The sequence below is a fragment of the Miniopterus schreibersii genome, assembly GCF_964146895.1.
Source record: "Miniopterus schreibersii genome assembly, chromosome: 13".
NCBI classification, from domain to species: Eukaryota; Metazoa; Chordata; class Mammalia; order Chiroptera; family Miniopteridae; genus Miniopterus; species Miniopterus schreibersii.
In genome coordinates this window covers 12,786,506-12,809,394 of record NC_138113.1, presented here as the reverse complement: position 1 = coordinate 12,809,394, position 22,889 = coordinate 12,786,506, and the positions used below count along the sequence as shown (strand labels likewise).

The 22,889-nt window shown below is 48.0% G+C and overlaps 1 protein-coding gene across 1 annotated transcript in view; it reads left to right on the top strand.

The window, feature by feature from the left end:
- ALK (ALK receptor tyrosine kinase) overlaps positions 1-22,889 on the top strand; it is a gene marked incomplete at both ends in the record, with an annotated part of 512,424 nt that overhangs the window by 450,865 nt on the left and 38,670 nt on the right. Inside the window, 3 exons of the mRNA XM_081156468.1 lie at positions 3,716-3,810; positions 3,977-4,105; positions 21,017-21,179. Coding sequence (XP_081012594.1) covers positions 3,716-3,810; positions 3,977-4,105; positions 21,017-21,179 — 387 coding nt within the window. The remainder of the gene's footprint in view (positions 1-3,715; positions 3,811-3,976; positions 4,106-21,016; positions 21,180-22,889) is intronic.

Below are 22,889 nucleotides of genomic sequence, written 5' to 3'. Positions count from 1 at the left end.
TAAAGCTGAGCAGCACGGAGTCAGGGGTGCATTCTGTATGAAAAGCCAGGCTCGACCAAGATCTCTATCCAGATCTGTTTTAGCAACAAGCTGCAAACTCCACCAGCTGGAAAAAAAGAGAAAAAACAACAACCCGCTTAATTAAAAGTGTCTTCTTTAGAGAAAATGAAGGAGCTGAGCAGGTGTCAACCATTGAGGGACAAGGAGTGAAGTCTCCAACCCTAAGGGCTAGAAAGAGGGGAGCTCAACTGCCATGTCCTTAAGCACAGATCAGTGAGGGAGCTGGAGGAGGCCGGAGGAGCTGGCTCTCCTCTCCTCCCTGCCCAGCCACCCACAGGGAGGGAGGGCACGGCTTTTCTAGCCCTGGGGCTCAGCTTCCTTTCCCCACACAGAGGTAAGGCTTTGGGGCAGGGGCAGGGGCAGCGGAGTAACCTGTACGTTCATCAGAACCACCTGGCCCCTGCGATCCTGGCAGTATTGGACCCGGCTTTCCCTCAGACCCAGAGAAGTTCACCTGGTACATGCTAGAACTTTCCTTCAGATCAAGAGCACACCACCCAATACGTGCTAGAACGTCCCCTTAGTCCCGGAGTGGTCCCCCTGGCACATGCTAGAACTCGAGACCTGACGCATGGCTCACTCTGGAGAGTAACTTGGTATCTGTACTTTGTGTGTATGTTGGGGGAGTGGGGGCGGGGGGTCAACAGAAAAGAGTGGTTGGGCCAGAAAGACTCTGAGAGCCTTGAGGAAGTCTCACCCATCTCCATCAGGGAGATGGTGAGTAGAGCCAGGAGCAACCTCTTCTTCCCCCAAGGTTCAGGTAAAGATGCACAACCAGGCACCATCCAAAACAGAGAAGCCTGAATCTGGGTGGGCCCAATAGCCACCTCCTGGCCAGTGGCCCTACAGGAAAGAAACTCCTAGATGGTTTTGCTGTCCCCTTCCTGCCCCATTACCTACCATCCCCAGACCCTATTCCCAAACCGCTCTGCTCCACCCCTGCCCTTCCCACACCCTTTGTCCCACCTGTCCCTTCCCTGTAGCCTCTGGACTCTGGCATCTGGGGAGGGGCTGGCTTCCTGGGTAGACAGAGGCAGTGTCGCATGTTTTCATCTGATTCGACATCTGATGGAGTCTTCCCTGATTGTTAGGAGTGTTCCTGACTCAGAATACGTGCAATTCCCAGTGTCAATCAAACTCTTTCAAGCAGCAGCTGTCACTGCCATTGCCTTACAGAGCACTTAGAAACTCTGCTGTTTAGAAACCCTCCCAGCCCCGGCCTGCACCATGTCATCCATGCTAAGAGTCCCAGTGGCTGGTTGAGAACTTTGCAGCTCTAGTCTCTTGATAATAAAGCAGGTAGGAGGGGAGATGTTCGGTTCTCTGGAAGGGTCCTTTTAGGGGAAAACGGATTTTTGATCCCCTTCCCCCATGCTTGATAGGCACATATATATAATTCACTGGCTCCGGCACCCCAGGCCCACAGGGACGGTACACCCGTGATGCAGCTCAGCGTTGAAATCAGTGCCCAGCGTGGCCCCTTGGCCTACAGATGTCAGATTAGGAGATGACCTAATTAGAAAGTGGAGAATCAGGAAGGTGGGCTGTGGGCCCCCTACCCACTGCTGTGCAGGAGCATCGGGCAGCTTTGCCTTCCTGATGCTTCCACCCACCTAATTCTTTCCATGCACCATCCGAGATGCCTGGGAGCAGCATCTCCCTAACCAGGGCAATTGCTGTAAAGAGAAAAGACAGCAGTATTAGGGCCCTCATTTGCCACTTGGGAACCCCAAGCCTGGCTGTGTCCAGGGTCACACAGGCTCAAGCCAGGAACTTATCTATGGACCATGTGCCTCATGGAGATCTGGGAACTGGAGCTGTAACCTGGCCAAGACTCGGAGAAGCCCCCTGAAGGTGTGTGCCACACACGTGCCTCTCACCATCTGCACCTTCTCCCATGCCCCTCACACTCAAGCCAGGGGGCCCTGTCCTGCTCTGACCCATCCCTTGCTCCAGCTGCTCTGCTGGAGATGCCCTCTCCTCGCTGCCCGCATCCACACCCACTTCCACCTCCCCTGTGACGTGCTCCCTGTCTCCCCAGGTTGGTGGAATTCTCCTTCCTCTGAGGTCTCAGAGCATTTTATCTGCATCTCATGGGGCATCTCCCTCCTTCTGCCGTATTCTACACTCGTGTGTACACATCCTCCGCTAGACAGGAAGCAACTTGCATGCAGTGTTCCTGTGGGAGTTCTCTTACAGCCCCATGGGCCTGTGTCCTGTGTGTCCTGTGCCCTCTCTGCCCTGCCGCCTCTACCCTGTCAGCCTCCCATTCTCGCCAACCCTGCCTGCCAACTCTATTGTCTGGGTTCCCTTTCTCTCTCCTTTTGTTCCGACAGCTTTATTGAGCTACAGGTGTACATGTCGATGGCTTTCAGCAAATGTACCGAGTTGCACAAAGAGCACCACCATCCATTGTTAGAATAGTTTCATCCCCCAAAAAACGCTGTGCTGCTTCATAGCCAATGCTGTTCCCACTCCCAGCCGCAGGCAACCATTCATCTGCGTCCTGTCTGTGGATTTGCCTGTTCTAGACTTTCCTGTAAATGGAGTCATTTCTATGAATGGAATCATGAGGTCTTTAACTTATTGTCCGGCTTCTTTAACCTAGTGTGATGTTTTTGAGGTCCATCTACTTTGCGGCCTGTATCTTGGTCCATTCTTTTATATTGGGGAGCTGTACTCCATCGAATGGCCATCCCCCTGGGGCACCGGTTCCCTCTCTCGATGTTCTAACGTCCACACCAGAGACTGCACACCCTCCTGCAGGTCATTCCAGGTTGACCTTCCGAAAGAGGGAAAGGTTTTTAAAGTTCTCTCTTCACAACAGGAAAGAGCTGGTTGACTAACAGCCCTCCAGGAGGATGAGTCCCCAGGGGACAAATGAACCAAAGGTGTTTTCTGTTTATCCCACTCTGTGCCTTCCCTGGCCACGGTCCTGGGACCTGACCCTGCAAAGCCGTGAGAGAGGTGGAAAGCGGTACTTCAGTGAGTTTACTGTGAATACTTATGGCCCACTCTGTGTTGTTTACAAACACCCCCAGGGCTCATAGTCAAGTCATTTCATATTTAACTACCAGTTGGGAACTACATAGACCAACCCCAGTGGGAACTGATGCTGGACACCAAACCCTTGAGGCCTCTGCTGTGTGACCTTTGATTGACCCTGCTGATTGACCTTTCAGTTTGTGGATAATGGGGAAATTCTGGGGGCACCAGGGAAGGAGCCAGGCAGCCTAAAGCAAGGGACTCTCAAGGGACAGTGGCTCTTTATCAGTTGGTACAGAAGCATTTTAATATTTTAATAATGATTTCAACTCCACCGGGGAGTACCAGCTGATCATCAAGCCTACCCATGTCCACCCACCCTGCACACCAGAAAGTGAAAGCTCTCCCAGAGTTTCCAGGAGTCCTATACCCAAGCCCCAAACTCCAAATTGGATTTACATGCAACAGTCCCTCAGAACAGGCAGCGCTTTGTGCGGGAGGAGTAGGGGGAGATGTTGACTGCTCCCTCGTACAGCTGCTCTGAGACTAGGTAGGGCTGATAAACTCTGATCGTGAACACCACCGCAGCACCCTTTTGCTGGATGCCGAATCCTAAAACATGGCCAACCCAGGCTGTTCCTCACACACACCCCTCTTAACACACGTACAGGTTCTGGCTGCAGATTGTCGCATGGTGGGAACAAGGATCCAGAGCCACCGTGGCTTTTGACAATATCTCCGTCAGCCTGGACTGCTACCTCACCAGTGAGTTCACCCTGCCCTTGGCCCGTGTTCTCCAACCCAGGCTACCCCGGGCCCCCCGTCCCTCTCTCACCTAAGCCCACCTTCCCCCAGCTTCCCGGGGGCATACTCACTCTCTCCCTGAGGCTGAGCCTCACTTAACCTAGCCAATGGGCCTTCTCTGTTCTAGTCAGTGGGGAGGACAAGATGCTGCAGGATACGGCACCCAAATCAAGGAACCTGTTTGAGAGAAACCCAAACAAGGAGATGAAACTCTGGGAAAATACACCAAGAGAGACCCCCATCTTTGACCCTACAGGTAAGGAAGGGTTCAATTTACAAACCTGAGCAAAGTAATTATTTGTTGCAAAAGGCAGAAGAGAGACATGTGCTATGCTGGGGTAGGGAGCTAAGTTTAAAGAGTAAAATGCCAACCCTTAGAAGGAGCCTGACCTGCCTCTGGCTATGGGCTCCAAGAGTAAGCTGTTTGGTTCTCTCACTACCTGGGCAAACGGAGCTTCTGAGAGTTGTGGGAAGGAGCACTCTCCTCCATGCCCGGGAACACCCAGGCCCTGGCACAAGCAGGAGAACCCAGCTGGTGTCCTCTCCTCAACGCAGTGCCTTGAAACCACTCTCCATTCACTGAACAAAACAAACCTTCCATCGGATTTTTCCTCCTCATGAAAGGGTTGGGCTCAAGGCCAAGGTTATCTGTTACACAAAGGCAGGCTAGCCCATCATTGGTAAAGCCCTAAAAGCATCAGGTTCAACACATTTCCCCAAAGCTCAGCTCCCCTCCAACGCTGCCTGATTCAGCAGCCCCCAAGCTAGAGGACTTCTCGTGGGAGCCTCTGCTGCTTCAAACACAGGCCTCTTCAGCCTCTGTCCCTGTACCATGGCTGTGACTTCTCAGCTACTCTTTATACAGGAGGAAATCTCTTGGGGTCAGTCTCAAACCCCATATGATGTTGCTCAGCACTCATTAGCTTTGGAAGCCCAGCCCCAGGGAAGCTCATGAAGGCCACCTGGCCCACACCCGCAGGTCAGGGGTCCCCCAGCTGGGCGGTGGGGCCTGGACACGTGAGGCTTCTTCCAACATGAGTCACCTGAAGAAGCTGGTGCACAGCACACGGCTCACCACACACTTTCCTGTAAAAGATAATTCCTTACTAATAATCGATAGATCGATCAATAGATAAATCTCTCATTTCTACTTATAAATGTGAAATGCTTGTTTACTGCAAAATACCAAAAAAAGGAGAGGCTTATACCTTCAAACTGAATTCATTGACTTTCAACATATTATGTAAATATCAGCTTCGCTTCATTTTTGAAGACATACTTTCCTTTCTCTCCTCTGGAAAGCTGCCCAGGACTAACTATCCCGCCCTAACTCCCGCCTGATCTCCCAGCTCTACACCAGGGGAAAGAGTGCATTGCTCTTCCCATCACCTCTCCCCTTTCGTCTCTTCACCTTGAACTAGAACCTCAAAATACCCTTTCATTTCCCACACAAAGGGAACTTGGCCTCTTAACTGCAGTCTGTTTCCCAGCCCTGCCTCATGGTTCATGAGGGAGGAGCCTGCTTTAATCATTCATCGGCCGGCCCGCCACCCCACCCCACTGAGCTGCCTCCCTTACTTCCCGGCCTTGGTCATCCACAGCTCCTGCGATAAATTCGGGACATGCTCAGCAAACGTCACGGCGAGCAGTCACCCCTCCTAACCACAGCACCGACTGTGTGGCAGGGGTTCCAGAAACACTTACTGATTGACTGGTGGGCCCTTAATGCTTGAGCTCAGTCCTCAGATGCCGGCTGCCGGCTCCCCTGCAGCCAGCATTCAGGAACCAGCCATCCACCCTGCCTGACTCCTGGGTTTATTGCCATATAACTCGCACTGTCCCTAAAGGGCTGATCGATAAGGTTCGGGCCAATGGCCACTCAGATTAATGAAATCACGCAGCGATACTCCCCTACCACCTAAGATAAAATTACAAGAGACTGGCTGCTTGAGAGGCTGGAGGTGACAATGGCTGGAACGCAGCCTCCTCTAGCGAGAGGCCCCAGCCTCAGAGCAGGAGTGACGGCAGATGGCTTTGGGTCAGCACTCTTTCTCCAGACCACCCCAACTCAAAGGGAAGAGAACACTGAGCCTGAGGCTCCTTGGGAAGGCTCTAGAGAACCGAATAGACAGCCAGTGCTTTCCCAGGACCCACTGCCACGTTGGGGAGCAGCTCAGGTGAGGGAGAAGCTGAGGCGGCTCCCAACACTCCTTCCCCTGCCGTGTTTCAGTAGCAGGAGGCATCTCTCCCCCAGCCTGACAGTTCTCCCAGTCCCCCCTCACTGTAGACCCCAGCAGTGTGTGGTGGGGGTGCCTCTATCTTCATCAGGAGGGTTTATAAGGGGGAAGGGAGCAGGGTCTCCTTTCCCCACCACCCACAAGACAAGGTGCACCAGGCCCTCTGAATCAACACTGACCAGGACTCAGCCCCATGGTCAGGGAGAGCAGGCTGCCACCCCTGGGGCCGTGTTGAGGCCCACTCTCGCCGGCCGTAATCTGGACCCACCCACAGTTCTTGCACAGCCTTCTGAGAGCAGGTCAGTGTTCAGAGATGCTGCGCAGAGCAAGATCCAGGTCAGGAGCTCAGGGAACTCATAGATTAGAAAAGGGGAGTACAGGTAGACAACGATTATGGCTGAGTTACATGCCTACAGTGAGAGAAGTGTGGGGCAGAGGGGGGGGTCCTGGAGGAGGAGGGGGTCCTGGAGGAGGGGAGGTCTAGCAGGCTCATGGAGAGGCCATGGTCAAGAACAACCACCAGGGCAAACATTGGCCTGGCACCCACCTCCCGTGGGCCCAGCACAAAAGGGGAGAGCTGAGCCCATGCTCACTGCTCTGGAGCTTCTGGCCCAGGGGAATCAAGTGGCCTGGGAACTGGCAGATCACAGCCTGCAACTTGAAGCTTAACCCAAACTCAGAGCTCCTACCTGGGAGGCTCCCCCCGTGGAGAGGAAGGGAGGTCTGTGAGCACACCTGACCTTGGGCTAGGGAGTTCCACATGTCAGCTCCTCCCATCCTTCCTATGGCCCAGGGACAGCTGCTGCTGTGACCACTGTAGGGAGGAGAAAGATGATCTAGAAGAATGTAAGTGACCTACAGCTGGTAAGGAAGGGGACCAGGATATGGCCTTGAAGTCTACATTTTCTCAGCCTGCTAAGCTACTTCTGAGTATCCAAGCCTCCAATCATAGATTCACACACAAAAATGAAAAAGAGGGGCTAGCGCATCCCAGATGAGAGCCCCTGCATGACCAGTAAACAAATCAATTGTTGGAGGAGACAAGATAATAAGATTTTCTCCCCAAAGTTCAGCGCTGTCCATCTCTGCTGGGCTGGAACACGGGCGGCTGGTGGCATTTCAGCTCCCTTCCTGGCAGGTGCCAGAGCAACTCCTGGGAACCCAAAGGCAGTTTCAGAAGACTGTCTCTCACAAAGCTTCCAGATTTCCCTAAACGGTCCTCACTCCCCCGAAGCCAGCCCTCTCCTCTGAGGAGGGCCTAGTCCTCTGGGTCTGGGGGTTCCCTCAGCCCCCACCCCATGGGCAGAGCTGAGCATCCAGGCAGGGAAAAGCCCGACCAGGTGCTTCACAAACCATTCTCGGAAGCCTGAGTCACTTTAGCTAATCAGAAAAAAACAGAGAGAAAATGGGGCAAGTATTAAGTCTGAGAAAATTACATTTGTCAGCTTTGCACATACAATTACACTAACCAAATGGTTGGGATAATGCAATCACAGAGCTGCAGAGCTCGCTGGCGCTCTCTCTCTCTCTCTCTCTCTCTAATAAACATTAGGGGTGAGGAGGTGCGAGCAGGCTCCACCAGCCTGTCTCTCTCTAAAAGCCCAGGTAAGGACAGGCAGGACCCCCAAGGCCCAGCAACCCGGCCTCAGCTTCCTTACCCCCCTCTCCTACAAGCTCACAGGTTGTATAAGGAGAGTAGAAAGGAATCAGCTCAGTTTAATTGAGAACCAGCCTAAACCTTGGGTCCAACCCACAAGTAACCATAACTCATGGAGTTCTGGCATCAAACCACAGTCTTGGCTCTGAGTTGGTGGGTGACAGCTGGTTTACCATTTTCTGAATACACATCTCTTTCCAAACGGGAGGTGGAGGGCAATTAAAAATACATAGGATCATGAAAAGACACTGGGCCAGGAGTCAGAATCCCTGTGCCTGGCCCAGGCTGACCTGCACTAGCCAGGTGTGATCCTGGGTGGGCTCACCTCTGCACACCTCCCATCCCTCATCTGGGTGCCTGGACATGTCGGCACACACGCAGGTAACAGAGCTCATGTAAGAGGGGCTGATGCAAACAGACAAGGGCAGGAAAATTGGTATTTTTTAGAGTCAAGGTTTGAGGTAGACAGTCTCCAGTCCCTCCCCAGTCCCAGCCCCAGCCCCATGGTTCTGAGGGTAAAGGGATATGCAGAAGGGAGCCAGAGCTTTATTTGGCCCAGCTCTCTCATTAACCCAGGGCACTGCTGATGTGCCCAGAAGGAAGGGTGACAGACTGTCCATTCCCACATACGCTCCTATGATTCAAGAGCAGATGCCAATTCCAATGAGAAAGTTTTATGTGTTTCATATAAATTGATTGGGTCTATTTCTGCTAAATGCATTATCCATTCACCGCAGAACAACTATTAGAGTTAATCGAATTTGTAGCTGGAGCCATTACGTTCCAAGCACGCCCTTCTGGGGATGACGGCATTGCTCGAAGGCAGACCTTGCCAGCCAGCCCCCCTCGCTCAGAGCCTGCCCTCTCACTCAACAGGGGTCTTCCTTTCCAGCAGAGCCTCCCCCACTCAGGCCCTGCAGCCCAGCCAAGCTCACTTCAGCAGCACACCCAAGAGTAAAGATTTACCCAGTTCCTAAATAAACAAATGTATTATCCAATTTCAAAAGTCCTATCATCTTACACTTGTTGGCACTGCAGGCAACCCCCTGCCAGGCCAGGGCAGACAGGAAGCTGGGATTGCTACCGTAGTCATAGCTCCTCGCTGTGAGCCAGTTTTGGAGGCAGGAGGCCCAGGCATTGGGAGGAAAGGAAACAAGTAACGGTAGGAAGGCCTGAAGCCCCACTCACTCTGGGGGAACTCAGACTAGGCTCTTGGGTTCATTGCATCGTTAGCAGCTTTCCCCAGAAATGCCAGTGACAGGATCTGGGACTTCGTGGGTGCAACAGTGAGCAAGTTGGCCAGCAGCAACAGAGATCCAGCCCATGGTTTCCCCAGGTGTGTCCTCACAGCATTGCTCTGGTCACCTGGCTGGGAAAAGGGGACCCTCAAGTGCAGCGCATTAAGAATACAGATTCCCGGGACCTGCAGGCTTGTACAATCTGAATGTCTAGGAACCAGAGGTCAAACTCTGCATTTTTCATGAGCTCTTAAGGAAAGCCTGATTTGGAACAAAGTTTTAGGAACCCCAGACGGCAGCCCAACTTCCTCATATACATGAGGAGCCTGGGCCTTGGGAAGGTGAGGAGGTGGCTCAGAGCCACACGGCATCCATGTAAGGTTCAGCTCTCAGGCAGCCAAGGCCTTGCACAATGCGGCTTCCTCTTCACACAGCGACAACAGGCCCTAGTCACTGAGCAGGCTGCACGCCGGCAACTGTGGGGGGCTCTCTCCTAGGCAGTATCTCATTTACTGGTACATGATATGATCCCCCTTTTACAGATGAGGTAACTGAGGCCCACAGAGGTTAAGTAACTTTGCCCTAAGTCATACAACTGATGTAAAAGGATAAAGAATTGGCTTTTTTAAATGACATAAAAACATAAAGTTTTCTAAGCCAGATAGCATTTGGAAGGGCACGGTTGTGATACAGAAAGATTAACGGAATCCCACTGTTGGAAAGGTCTCCCGGAGGAATCTCCAATCTCTGAGACCCTGTTTCTAATGCCAGTGTTTGCTCAAACAGAGCACGTCTGCATCTCACTAATATTCACAACAGCGCTCTAGGCACACGATGCACCACGCGTGCACACGCGTAAGAGAGCTGATAATTGCAGCTAATTGTGTCCCTCTGTGGCCCCAGCCTTCACTGGTGCCCGTGGACCGCACTTTGCCAGCACCCATTCAACTCGGGATAGCAATTGGAAGGGCAGGGTTGACAGTGGGGCCACAGATACAGTCCTTGGGAGCTGTGAGGGCACTGATCGTTCCCCTGCTCGGCTGGCCTGCGATTTAACCAAGCGCTTGGTGTTCTCTCTTACTTTACTAATTTTAGATTCTCGTCTATTTATAGCAAGCAAACTAGTGATGACGCACGAAGCACCGGCCTTAACAAGGCTCGTGGGCCCCCTGTCACTGCAGCAGGTTCCGAGCCCTCCCGAAGAGGATGTCACTCTTCATTTGGGTGCATTCCCCCTCCCCCAAACTCATCTGTGCTCCAGGAGGAGAGGTGGCATGGAACTAATTCGGATTCATGATCCCCATTACTGATGCTAAGGAGTCTCTTCCAGTGCAAGTGGCTTTCCCCGCTGGAGATCCAGCCAACCTCCCTATGGGGCAGCCAACACCGAGGCCCAGGGGCTGCTTGATTGAAAGGGAGAGAAAGCACTTCCACGGGGACTTGGTAGTGGTGACAGGCTGGAACTGGAGGCTCCCTGGCAGAGCACCCACCTGCAACAGAGCTTCCCAGGTGAATGCTCATGTTTGCAGGCTGCTTCCTTTCAGCCGTACATGGTCCATGGTTACTAAGCACGTTCACCATACCTCATTGATCCTTCCAGGTTCCCCTGGGCTCCCCGAGGATGGACAGGACAGTCAGGAAGCAACATGGCATAGTTTTTAGAGCACAGACTACCTTTGTTCAAGGCCCAGCCATGCCACTTACTTTAAGCCACTCCCTTGCCCTTTCTGTGCCTTTGTTTCCCCACCTTGAACATGGTGTTTACATCTCACAGGTGTGATGGAAGGATCACGTGAGTGAATAAGTGTCCAAGTTTACATGAGTCACGGCTATTTTCCCCATTGTAGAATTGCAGAAACAGAATCAGAAAGGTTATGCAACTGGCTCCACCAGTAAACTGCAAAGTCAGGGTCCAGGCTCAATCCAAAGTCGTCCCGCCTAACCCCACCCCCCTAAAAACAATCCCAAGTGCCTCCTGGTTGCTGACCACAGCATGGGAGACGCTCTTGCTACATCCAGAGGGACCTGTTTCCTCTGTCCATTCAGGAGAGTTGACTCAGCGTTCAATGCAGAAGACATCATTGCTTTCTAGTCCATGTTTTTGCAATTCCCTGAATCCCAATTCTAAAATTAAAAAATTCATATAGATTTGAATTTGCTTTCACCAGCATGTGCTGTGGGCCTGCTCCATTGCTAAGCCTTGTGCTGGTGCCATGGGGCCTGCAACTGGGAATGAGCCAAAGTGCCACTCTTGGAAACTACCACCCAGAGCTGGGGTCGCATAAGCCCAAGATGAAGCCACTGTTATTCCAGCACAAGAAAGACTCCGGTTCCCGTTCCAATTTCCATTCACACACACCTGGAATTAGGACAGGAACCCCACTCCATGATTTGGACTTTACTCTGCCCTGGAGGGTGACTAGGTCTTCATCCAAGATGGGTGCTTTGCAAATTATACTGAACTGATGATCGTTTTTAAAAGAAATCCAGTGTCCTTTGAGAAAGCCAAGAATCAGTAGTGTTATGTTAGATCTGCCCAACCCTGGGCCCCACTGGACAAATAGTGCAGCATTATCCACCTCCAACAGACTCCAAAACGCCTCATGAGCCTCTAATCTAACACTATAGACTGGTGGTTGGAGTTACGCAAATGAAGACAAAATGTCTTAGCACTATTGCCACGGCTCCACTTAACCATGGAGAGGACCCATCATCTTTCTATCCCCTGGCTGGCCTGAGAAAACGTGGTGTTTTTCCCCATTTGCTTCAGGAAAGGTTACATAAGTGGGAGACAATAAATGATCCAGGACCTCTGGTGCCTGCACTCCTTGATTAGATCATTTAGCTTCAGGACCAGCAATACAAAAGGCCCCTCCATCCGTGCAAGTGCATTAAGCACTTGTTATTTGGGAAGTCCACTTGTAATTATTATCCTTCTCCCAGACCTGCTGGTTCTGCCTGCAAAACAACCCTGCATCCCCTTGGAGCCTGTTCGGCTCTCTGCTTGTCACAGTGAACTTCAGTGGCCCTGGGCAGATAGATGCTATTTTGTTTAAATTCATCTGGTCCTGGAGCTGGACAGCGGAACTAAGAGAGGAAAGACTGTGATAATAACCCTAGGTCACAAAAGAGATTCCTCCCACTTGCTCCTTCACTGTAAAAAGGAAGAGCAACAAGAGATAGAATTACCTTAGCTGTCACTGAGTCGGGGAGGAGAGAGAGGACACTGGGAGGAGCTCAGCCCAGCCAGTGCCCTCCACTCTGGGTGCTTACACAAAAGATGAGGAGACCAAAGAAAGGGCTGGTTGCTGGGAAGGGGCATTGGGGTGACTGGATAGTTACCTATTGCTTGGTAACACATGACTATAATGTAGTGGCTTAAAAATGACACACATTTATTTTATTAATTTCTGTGGGTCAGGAAACCAGGAACAGCTCAGCTTGTCCTCTACTTCATAATTTCTCATAAGGTTACAATTAAGGTGCTAGCCAGGACTAAGGTCTCATCTGAAAGCTTGAATGGGGAAGGAGTCATCTCTCCAAGCTCACATAGTTGTGGCAGTACCTGGAGAAGCCAGGGGAGGGGGGAAGGAGGGTCATGGGGAGAAAGATAAATTTTTCAAACTAGTCCTAGGCAATTGGATTTGAGAGGGCTGATTTGGTTTTTATAGTGAATATTGACAGTTACTTCATAATAATGTGAGAGCAAATTTTATTCATTTAATTATTGTTTATTAAGGTAACTGACAGATTGAATGACCCTCTTCCAGGATCAATGTAAACAATAAGGAAAGTAAGGCAGCTCCAGCTTGTCCAGCAACCTAACTAAGAATCAGAAAAACTTCCAGGCCTCAAAATAGCTCCCTGGAAAAGAGGACTATTTCTTCTCCCTCGACCAGCTTTATGACTTTGGCCCTACTAGAGCAGGATTCCAGTATTATCTTACAGACTGCAGGGTCCCTGGATTTCAGTAATGTGGGTGCGAGCATGCAAATATGAGTGTGTGCTAGTGTGTGTGTGAATGAGAATGTGAAAGTATGTGCTGGCTCCTTGAGCACCTACCTCCTCTTTGCTGGGTAGTCATGGATTAGAGATAAAATACCTTTCAACAACCATCCATTTATACTACCAGACTCCTCTGGTTCGCTCCACCCTGTATTGCTCTCATTCTAAAACAGGAACTCCAAAGGGCCAAAGGTATTTCCACTGAACCACACTCAGGACCCCAGCATTCATGAGCTTCCACTTCTGACCTCTCAAGTGGGTTTGGGGCTGGTATTTGGCCTACTCCCTTCTTTCTATTTTGTTCAGTTTTGTTTCGGGTTTTCATCTACCAACGTTTATTAGCCACCTTCTATGTGACCAGCACTGTTTTAGGTCCTGGAGAAAAAGCAGTGAACAAAATCAACTAAGCCCCACTTCTGTAGAGTTTACACACTAATTGGGGAGACAGACCACAAACAAGTGTTCAGATGACATAGTCTCAAATAGTGATGCGAAGGGGGAAAGGCAAGTTGAGGAGACAGAGATGACAGAGCCAGGACTTGTGTTCTTCCTACCTCCAAATCGCTGGGCCACTTAGGCGGCCTGCACCTCCATCCGCCCATCTGCTGGAGGTGTTACAGTCACAAAGGCCTTGTAAGGATTTCACCCTTTGTGATTTAGAACCAAACAATAAGAAGGAACTACTGAGAATGAACACCGTTGCCTCTCTCTCAGGAGCCAGTGGACCTTACAACAAGAGGCAGCAAATCCTAATACAACCCATATGGCCAAGCTTGGACCAAGGCTTTCTCTCCCAGTCTGGGGCCAAGAGTAGATAAGGGCAGAAATCAATGACTCTTTGGGCCTGGGTGGGGCAAAGCTTGGATTTGCACCACCACCACTTCCCACTTAATTCTCAAAACCAAATCCATTATTTGTAACCGCCAGATGGGTGAGTCCACAGCACCCATCTCAATATCGAGTACTTTAGTAACACAACTCTGACATGAAGCCAACTTGGGGATAACCACATTAGCCTGAGGCGTCCCTTAACTTAATTTTTACAGTTCTGCTTTCGGGATAGTGTTTTTCCCTGTGACCTTTCTCTTCTCTCATGTGTTACTGACTTTCCCTCAGGGATCAGGGGGTGGCTGAGAACAGCACAGCAGCCATCACAGGCGCCATTAAAAACTCCCTCAGATTGTTGGGCGTCAGAGCTGTTTAGGCTAATTCAGTTCTGATGGCAGCTTTTTATCTCAATAGCCCTGACTTGCTGCCCTGCTGTTGGGGAGCTGACTCACTGGGAGGTTCCTCTCAGTGAAACGATGATGATATCTGCCTCCTGGCAGAGAGGAGCATGGGCCTCTGGGCTTTGTTCCTGGGAGGCCTCAGCATTTTCAGGCATCTTGTCTAGAGAAACTGTGTGAGAGAAAAGGAGACAAAAAGTGAAAAAGAGATCAAGTGTGTGAACACAGCTAGTACGAAAGATAGGGCTGGTGTTATAAGTATTGATGTTACCACTTCCTAACTTCTCATAAAGAAAAGAAGAGACCAAATGACCAGAAAGCTTTGCACAAGTGAATGAGGTATGTGTGTGTTGAGGGCAGGAAGGTGTACAAGTACATGTGCATGTACATGCAAACAAATTCAGTTTGAGAAACTAACTAGAACAACATGGAAAATTCATCAACCCAAGGATATATGCAACAAAATTTTTTATAAGGTATTCCCCTCCAACCCCAAAATGCAAGTGGGCAAGAACAAAGCATGAACAACCACAGGACCTGCATAATGTCAACACCTGAACAAGAGAAAGGTGAGGAAAGCAACAGGCTGTCTTACAAATCTGAGAACAGAAGAGATCCAAAATAGCTAACAGCTGTTTGCTAGAAATGACAAAGCCAATCTGAGAACAGCTTCTGAAACCAGAGAGGCTTTGGCCAGTTCAGTGTGTCGTGAGTGCAAGGAGCTCATGGCAAGATCTGAAGGAGCAAAAGCTTTCTGGTCATTTGGTCCAGGCTCCTTTCCAGGAAGGGCCCACACTGAGAAGAAATTTCTAGGAGTAAAATCAATATTGAGTAAGATAGATATAATAGAGAGAAAAAACAAGAGGGTTTCCAGATAAAAGTGAGGGAAAGAAACAGAGCCAGAAGCATCAGGACGCAAACTGCTATATTTTTAAACACTATATACTTTTTAAAAGAACAAGAAGAGTAAAGGGAACTCTGTGAAGTTAGAAAATCTCCTGAACCTTAAAAGTTCTGGAAAACTAATTTCATATAAAAATGTATAACAGAGAAGTATCAAGATCAGATCACATACAAAATTACAATAAGAATTTTTAAAGAGCATAGAGGACAGATTAACATCTGGACAGAAAAATGAAAGCATACCAAAAAAATGCCCACAGTAGAGATCAAAATTATAAACTTCTATCTCAAAATGAGCTAAATGACCATAAAATAATGATACAAGACGTGAAAAATAACATGTCAATATTACAAAAAACTAGAAACTAGGTGGTAGAACTCAGAAAAGAATGTAAAATAAATGGAAAAAATAATTCAGAGGTGAAAACTAAATTAAAAGGAATGCGAAAGCAATTAAACACAATAGTTAATGCTTTACCAAAAATAGAAGGTGAAAAGAGAAAATTTTTTAAAAATCAAAAACATGACATGTCAAAGATTGGCAAAGAAGATCCAACACAGAGATAACAGGAGTGCCTGAAGACAAAAACAAATGCTGAAAGCTATAATTCAAGAAAAATGTTCTTATTTAAGCTACTTATTGAAAGAATACTTTTTGTATCTGAGATTATTGACCCAGAATGAGCAATACCAAAGAATATTCTCGTAAAATCACCAAACCGTCAAAGAAAAAAATACTTTGGGCACCTAAGAAAAAACAAGTGATTTATTAGAGACTAAAATTTAGATCATCATCAGAATGTTTTACAATAATAGTTTATGCCAGAAGAAAATAAAGTAGCACATGTAATATACTCAAGGATAAAAAATACTATCAGCATCCAAGGACTCAAAGAATATTGCTCCTGCTTGGACGGGCTTGGCTCAACTGTTGAGCATCGACCTAGGATCCAGGAGATAGTGGTTCGATTCCCAGTCAGGGCATGTGCCCGGGGTGTGGGCTTGATCCCCAGTCGGGGGCGTGCAGGAGACAACCGATCAATGACGACTTTCTCATCATTGATGTTTCTATCTCTCTCTCTCCCTCTCCCTTCCTCTCTCTGAAATCAATAAAAATATATTAAAAAAAAAAAAAAAAAAGAATATTGCTCCCATGAGTCCTTCTTAAAGAATCTATTTAAAACAAGCTACAGAAAACCAAAATGACTGAGATACCTCAGCATGACTGATATGAGTATTAAACACATAGTACTTAGAGAAGTAAGATTAAGGACTCAAGAGGAAAGAGTACCATGTGTAACTTCAATATGCCCAAACAGTGTAGGTAGAATACAACTTCAAGGAAATATAGGGGAATGGAGAGCACATATATTTAAAAATTATTTTAACAGATCTCAGTTTTTGTATTGATGATGGTACTGTAGTAGTATTGTTACTCTGATACTATTGTGTGTATAATGAAGGATGAAGTAAATGAATAATTATAAAAGATTCTAATTCTATTAGAATGTTCTCGTGAGCTATGATTCTCAGTGTGGAAAAAGAAATAAAGATTAATATAGAAGAGGCTAAATTTAAAACTAGTGCTGAATTTGAGCTGGAAGTATCAATGTGAGCTCATGAGGTATTTTGTCATATACATATCTGTGTATTTCTGATATGTGTGTGTTTATACTGATACACATATATACACACATATATAGTATATTTCCTAGCTCTGTCACTAAAGAAGCCTAGACACAATCACCAATCCAGTAGCAATAAGTTTTGATAGCCCTCAGAATGTGTAATTAAAATACCTTTTGCCAAAGAAACAAAGGCTTTGGAGAAAATGGCTGAGACCAGGCCTAGGGAAGGCACATTTTGTCATACCAGATAGCAAGGAAGCAAAAGAGCTCAGGAGGCTTACCACAGACCAAAAATGTGACAATCTGAGCTTCTACAGGATAATAGGGGTCCATGAGAACTCAAAAATATGTTTAAATTCAAGGATTTATATCATATATAGACAACTAATTGGTCAACTTTAGATGATGATAGAGAACTAATTCATTATCTTAAAAATTATAAATAAGGAAGAAGAACTGAGCATTTATCCTGCCTTTCCTACATGGAGAACCAAGCAGTAGACAAGAGGAAGCATCTCTTTATAAGTGTATTCCAAATGATAGATAAGGAGGAAAGGTATCATTTGAGTATCGTTATTTTGCAACACCCAATAAATGGGCCTAGGCATTAAGCTTCTACAACTGCTAACATCAAAAAAGAAAGCAATAATCAGGCATTGGTCCATATCTAGAAGGGGGACTGGACTGCTCCATTGTTTAAAGAGTTGAGACAGATAGTAGAGATGTTTTAACCTCACAATGGCTACAATAAGTTCATTTTTTTTATTTCACCCTAATAAGGAGAACAACTTATTAATTTTCATCATTATATATTCAAAGAAGAGTTACCTTTTCCAATTTACAATAAGTAATGGTGTTACATACATTATGGATGATAAATGATTATATTTACTTTGATTTTGGCCCTGATTTTATTTAATGGGATCCATGATGGCCATCAGAATGGTTCGATAGGCCACAGATCCCGTGAAGTTCAGCTCAGTCAACAGATAAGGGTAAATTTCAGTTCCAAGAATCAGAATCAGAATGGTATAAAAGATCCTCATGAGCCATTGAGTGCGCTTCTGTGGTCCAACCACCTAGGCCTGCAGCATGTGGCAGATCCTTATCATTGTGATTAATGCTCATAGTGGAGACCTTATTTCCCTTTGCATTGTGCTTTATTTCTTTGCATTCAGTTGAGTAGATGAGATGGCTTAGCAATAGTAATAAAACCAGTACAATTACTGTCTAGCCAGTGTGTTTTTTAGCACTGTGCTGTATTACTAATTGATTTGTTTCTTCTTGAAGGGTTCTGCAGTATACTTAAAATGAAACCCAGTTCTTAATGGATTTTTCTTTACTCGAATGTCCATAACCAATCAGTATTTTGATGTTTGTGGGTTCTTTATACAATTTAGATGTGAGCAAATATTAAACTAGGCTTCCAGTGTGTGGTATAAGTAAGAACAAGATAAAACATCATAAAATAGTTTTTTGTCTTTGTTTTTAAAGTAAGAAAGCAGGGAAAAGCCAACCTTCCTCCCTTCCCTGCCCACAATCCAGGCTCCTCCTTAGGGGCCATTTAATCCTCTCTAATACCAAATGTTGTTCCAAACACTTTGCTTAAGTCGTGATATAATACCAACGAGAAGTCTAAGTAGTAAGTGTTATTATCTCCATTTGTTCATATTAAGAAACTGAGTCTCATAGAACCTACATAATTTACCCCCAGCTTGCAGTTCATCCAGAGCAAAATCTAGGATGAGAAAACTTGGCCCACATGGGTCCAAAGCCCATGGCACTCTTCCTATTTCACCAGATGCTGCACCTGGCTAAGAAGTAGAAGCCCGGTGTCTCTGGAAATATCTAGAACCTTCAGAATCATATTAACTTAGGCTGAAGTCAGAAGTGGGTCCTGCTGAAAGTGAGAGGCTCAAGAAGGGTGCAATGCTCATACCTTTAGCTCTTCCTCAGCACACTCTTAAGGGAAAATTTTATGTTATATTATATTATATTATATTATATTATATTATATTATATTATATTATATTATATATTATTATATTATAAATTTATATTATATATACTATTACACTTGTCTGATCAAATGAAATATATATTCTCATATATAATTTTTAAATATATATTTTATATGTATATAAATTCTTTAATTTCCAGGACTGAATTGACTAAACGAACTCCCATGCCTCTACCCAGGTTGATGAGGCTGAAACTGTCCCCAAAGCCAGGCTACTTGCTGAGGCATAGACTAGGCCTGCAGAATAGACTTCGGGGGAAGAACGGATTCCTCAGCTCCTTTCCTGAGCTCTTCTTTTCTCCCTGCCCCTGTCCTTACCCCCAACTCACTAATTTAAATTCCTAGGAGCCGCTGGCAAGGGATCGGTCCATATTCACAGACACCCCCGCAGCCACATTTCTCATTGTCAGCAGCAGCACCAGCCTCGGGTGCAGGCAGGAGTCAGAGACACAACTCACACCCTTAGAGCTTTGAACTTTCCAATGACCTTTCGTACACCTTGCTGCCTTTAAATCTAATGCCAGCCCAGCCTCTTTCACAGATGAAGGAACCCAATCCGAGCGATGAGGCTACCCCCAAACCCAGGTGTCCTTGCTGATTTCAAAGCCTGTGTCCTTTCCATTTCATTCCCCTCCCCCGCCCTCCCCCACCCCACCCCCAGGCACAGCCCAAGCACCGGATTTGGACAAGAGAGCTCTTCTGCTAAAATGCCTTCAGTAAAGAGTTATAACTTCGAATTAACAGGTTATCCCTTTATAATACAAATAAATCAGAAAGTTAACATTCAGCCATTCACATCAAAGATGAATGGATTCATCACCTCGCCCGTGAAACAACCTTCACAAACCAGATAGAAACCAACATCTTCATTTGAAAAAAATGAAGCGGAGAAAGTGTTGAGCACTCAAGTATCCATATGCAGGGAGCCCCAGTTAGAACTTCGGTCCCCTGACCTCAGCCAAGGCAGTGTCACAAAAGCCACCACAACTGGCCCAGTTTTCAGATGCTCAAGACTGCCCAGTGTAATCCCAATCTGATTGCTTATAGCTAGTAGCCCAAATTAACCTTTCATTTTTGCATCATAAAATTATTTGAAAGTTTTCCCAAAAATTTCACTTTAACGTTTTAGTGAGCAAAGCTATATACGCTCAAATTAATCTTTCCATAATCTCCAATAGGTAGAATTTCCCTTCATCTCTTTAAAGGCAAGTCATTTCTTTAATCTTATCATGAGATTTGAAGTAAAAGCCATTTATCAAGAACACAATTTTTAAAAGTTTTCATAGGTTATTAAAATGTTAGCATTCTGGCCAACATGAAATCTGACAACTCCCCAAGACACAGCCTGGCTCAAAGGTAGAAAGTGTGAAAGGAAACGGCCCAGTGGCGGTGGAGGGGCGGAGTGTGCTAAGTGTTCCAGAGGCACCACTCAAAAGTCATCTAAGGACATGGGGTGCTCCGGGTGAGGACAGAGCCCCGGGCAGTGGTGAGGGGCTTGGGAAAGGAGGGTAAGCACCAAAGACAATGTGACCCGCTTCCCCATTTTTTACAGTTTTGTCAAGAGCCCCAGAGCTGCTTTCGATGTACAGTGTTTCCTAACCCTGTGGTTATGAATAAAGAAGCTGAGCCCTGTTGAGGCCTGACAGACAGACAAAGACATCAGCCAGCCGGGAGTACGTCTTTCTAATCCCACATTGTCCTGGGTCCCTGGGCCAGTGCGGGGTCTTGGAGCTGACCCTGTGTCTAGTTTACTGTTTCGATCTTCTCCATGCTAAGAGGGTCCTATATGAAGATGACAGGTCTTTGGGAACAGGTTGGACGCCATCACAATAGCACAGGTTAGATGCCTATTGTTTGCCCAGCACTGCGCTGGGCTTGATGAGAAACCAGGAGGACCCAGCCAGTGCCTGTGCCTGTCTCACCCAAATGGATCTTCTCTCCTTCCTCGAACTCTCACGGTATTTTTTACTGCGTCTCTCTCAGCAGGCTGTGAGTTTCTTAATGCCAGGGTCCAAGTCTGCTCCATGTGCATCTCCCCCTGACCAGCTCTCATCTGCTCCAGGGCCTGGCAAGTAGCTGATCCTCAACAGCAGTTTCCAGGTTGAGTGACTGAGCGGCGCCTCTTGCCCCAATCTTGGTGCCACATCCGAATGTGAGGCCCATGGGGCAGACAGCTCGGAGGCAGCCCAGGGAGGTCCATGGAGGAGGGAGGGTCGGGCCACATGAGTGACTGTCTTTCCTCTTGTGCCACAGTTCACTGGCTGTTTACCACATGCGGGGCCAGCGGGCCCCACGGCCCCACGCAGGCCCAGTGCAACAACGCCTACCGGAACACCAACCTGAGCGTGGTGGTGGGGAGCGAGGGCCCACTGAAGGGCATCCAGACCTGGAAGGTGCCAGCCACCGACACCTACAGGTGCGTACGGGAGAGGGAAGCCGAGGGGCAGATTTGCCCTCCTGAAAGGGACTGGGGTCCTGCCTATGGGTGCATGTCCCCTGGGTACCCGGGTGCCACAGCAAAGTTCAGAGGCCACAGGCTCTGGCCCATCGCAGGTGTAAGGACCGGAGATGGGGAGGTTTGAGATGGTGGAACAGGGCAGCAAAGGCTGATGCGTCCTCTGGCCTCCAAGGGCCCGCGGACTACCTGTGGGGATGACATACATGCACGAGCTGGCTTGAGAACAGCCTTTATCTTATTATTCATAATTATTTCATAACGGGCTATTCTCTGAATGTTACTTGACGCTGTTCCAATGAGGCAGTGCATGTAAACACGCTTGGGAAACAGAAGTGACACACATGAAAGATGATGTTATCCCCCAGCCTCCTTTCCTGGGACCCCACTGCTCTCAAGTGAAGTACCTGTTCTCCAGCTCTTGTCCCATGTCCAGCCCCAAGCCCTCAGTATCCCGGGCCTAGAGCAAGGCCAGGCTGGAGGGAGGCCTGACTCCCCTGGGCTACTTGGGAGTCATTAAGCAAAGCTAACGATAGAGCTTAGACCCGTGGCTCTCATCACGCAGTGGGCATCGGAATGACGGAGGGCTGGTTAAAACGCACATGGCCGCACCCCACTCTTGGAGCATCTGACTATGTAGGCTTGGAGTTGGGTCCAAGAATAAGAATTTCTAACAAGTTCGCAGGTGATTCTGACTCAGGCCCAAGAACCACTGAGTTAGGTCAGACTCAACAGTGGGCATCACACAGCTTTGTGACGTGGGTAAGGACAGTGCTGCCTTCCTCAGTTTACAAATGAGGAAGACTATTTGTGGAGATGATATGCATGCATGAGAGTCAGGAGCCTCCCACAGCCCAGACCTCGCCTCCAGCCCCAGGACTTCAGAGGCGCAGCCTCACTGTAGCTCCTTCCACCGCACAGCCAGGCTGTTTAAACAGGAAGCATCATAATTATGTCCTTGTTGGTAAGAATGTCCCCCAGAGGCTGAGCAGTGGGAACTGAGCTCTCCTTCCCTCCTGCAGCCCCTGATCCCCAGCATATCCTCAGCCCCCTGGGAAGAAAAGAGGCTTCTCCAATTGCCCTGTTTTCGGTGGCAGCCCCACTCCTGGGACCTTAGTGTAAAGCGTTTCAGGGAGAGCCCTAAGTGCTTTTTAAATGACGTCTGGGCAGGAATGCAATAACGAGGTTTGGCTGCAATCAGATTAGCTGTTTGTCCTGCATATTCCCAGTAAATGGCCAAAGACACGCGCGACCGCTGACCCCATCGCCCCGAGCTGGCCAGGCCTTCCCTTCCTGCCCTGCTGAATTTCTACGGGGCACCCACCGTCCCAGAGCAGAAGGAAAGGGGATGAATATTTGCTGAGGATCCGCTGGGTATTTCTCCTCCTTTTAGCAATGAGGCGGTGTTATTATTGACATGCCCTTGTTTCCATATGAGGAACCCGGAGTCGGACAAGCTTTGCCACAGGCCCAAGGCCACATGACCAGAGACAGCAGTGCCACAGACAGTAGTTTCTGACCTTCCTGCTTCCAAGAACTTTTCCTGACTTCCTCAGACGGACCCTGTGTTTTGGAAGATTTTGCCTGCCAGACAAACGGAGTTAATTTTTATGTAATATTTGCACTATTAAGTAAAAATTAATTCATTCTCCCACTGGTTGTTAACTAGAG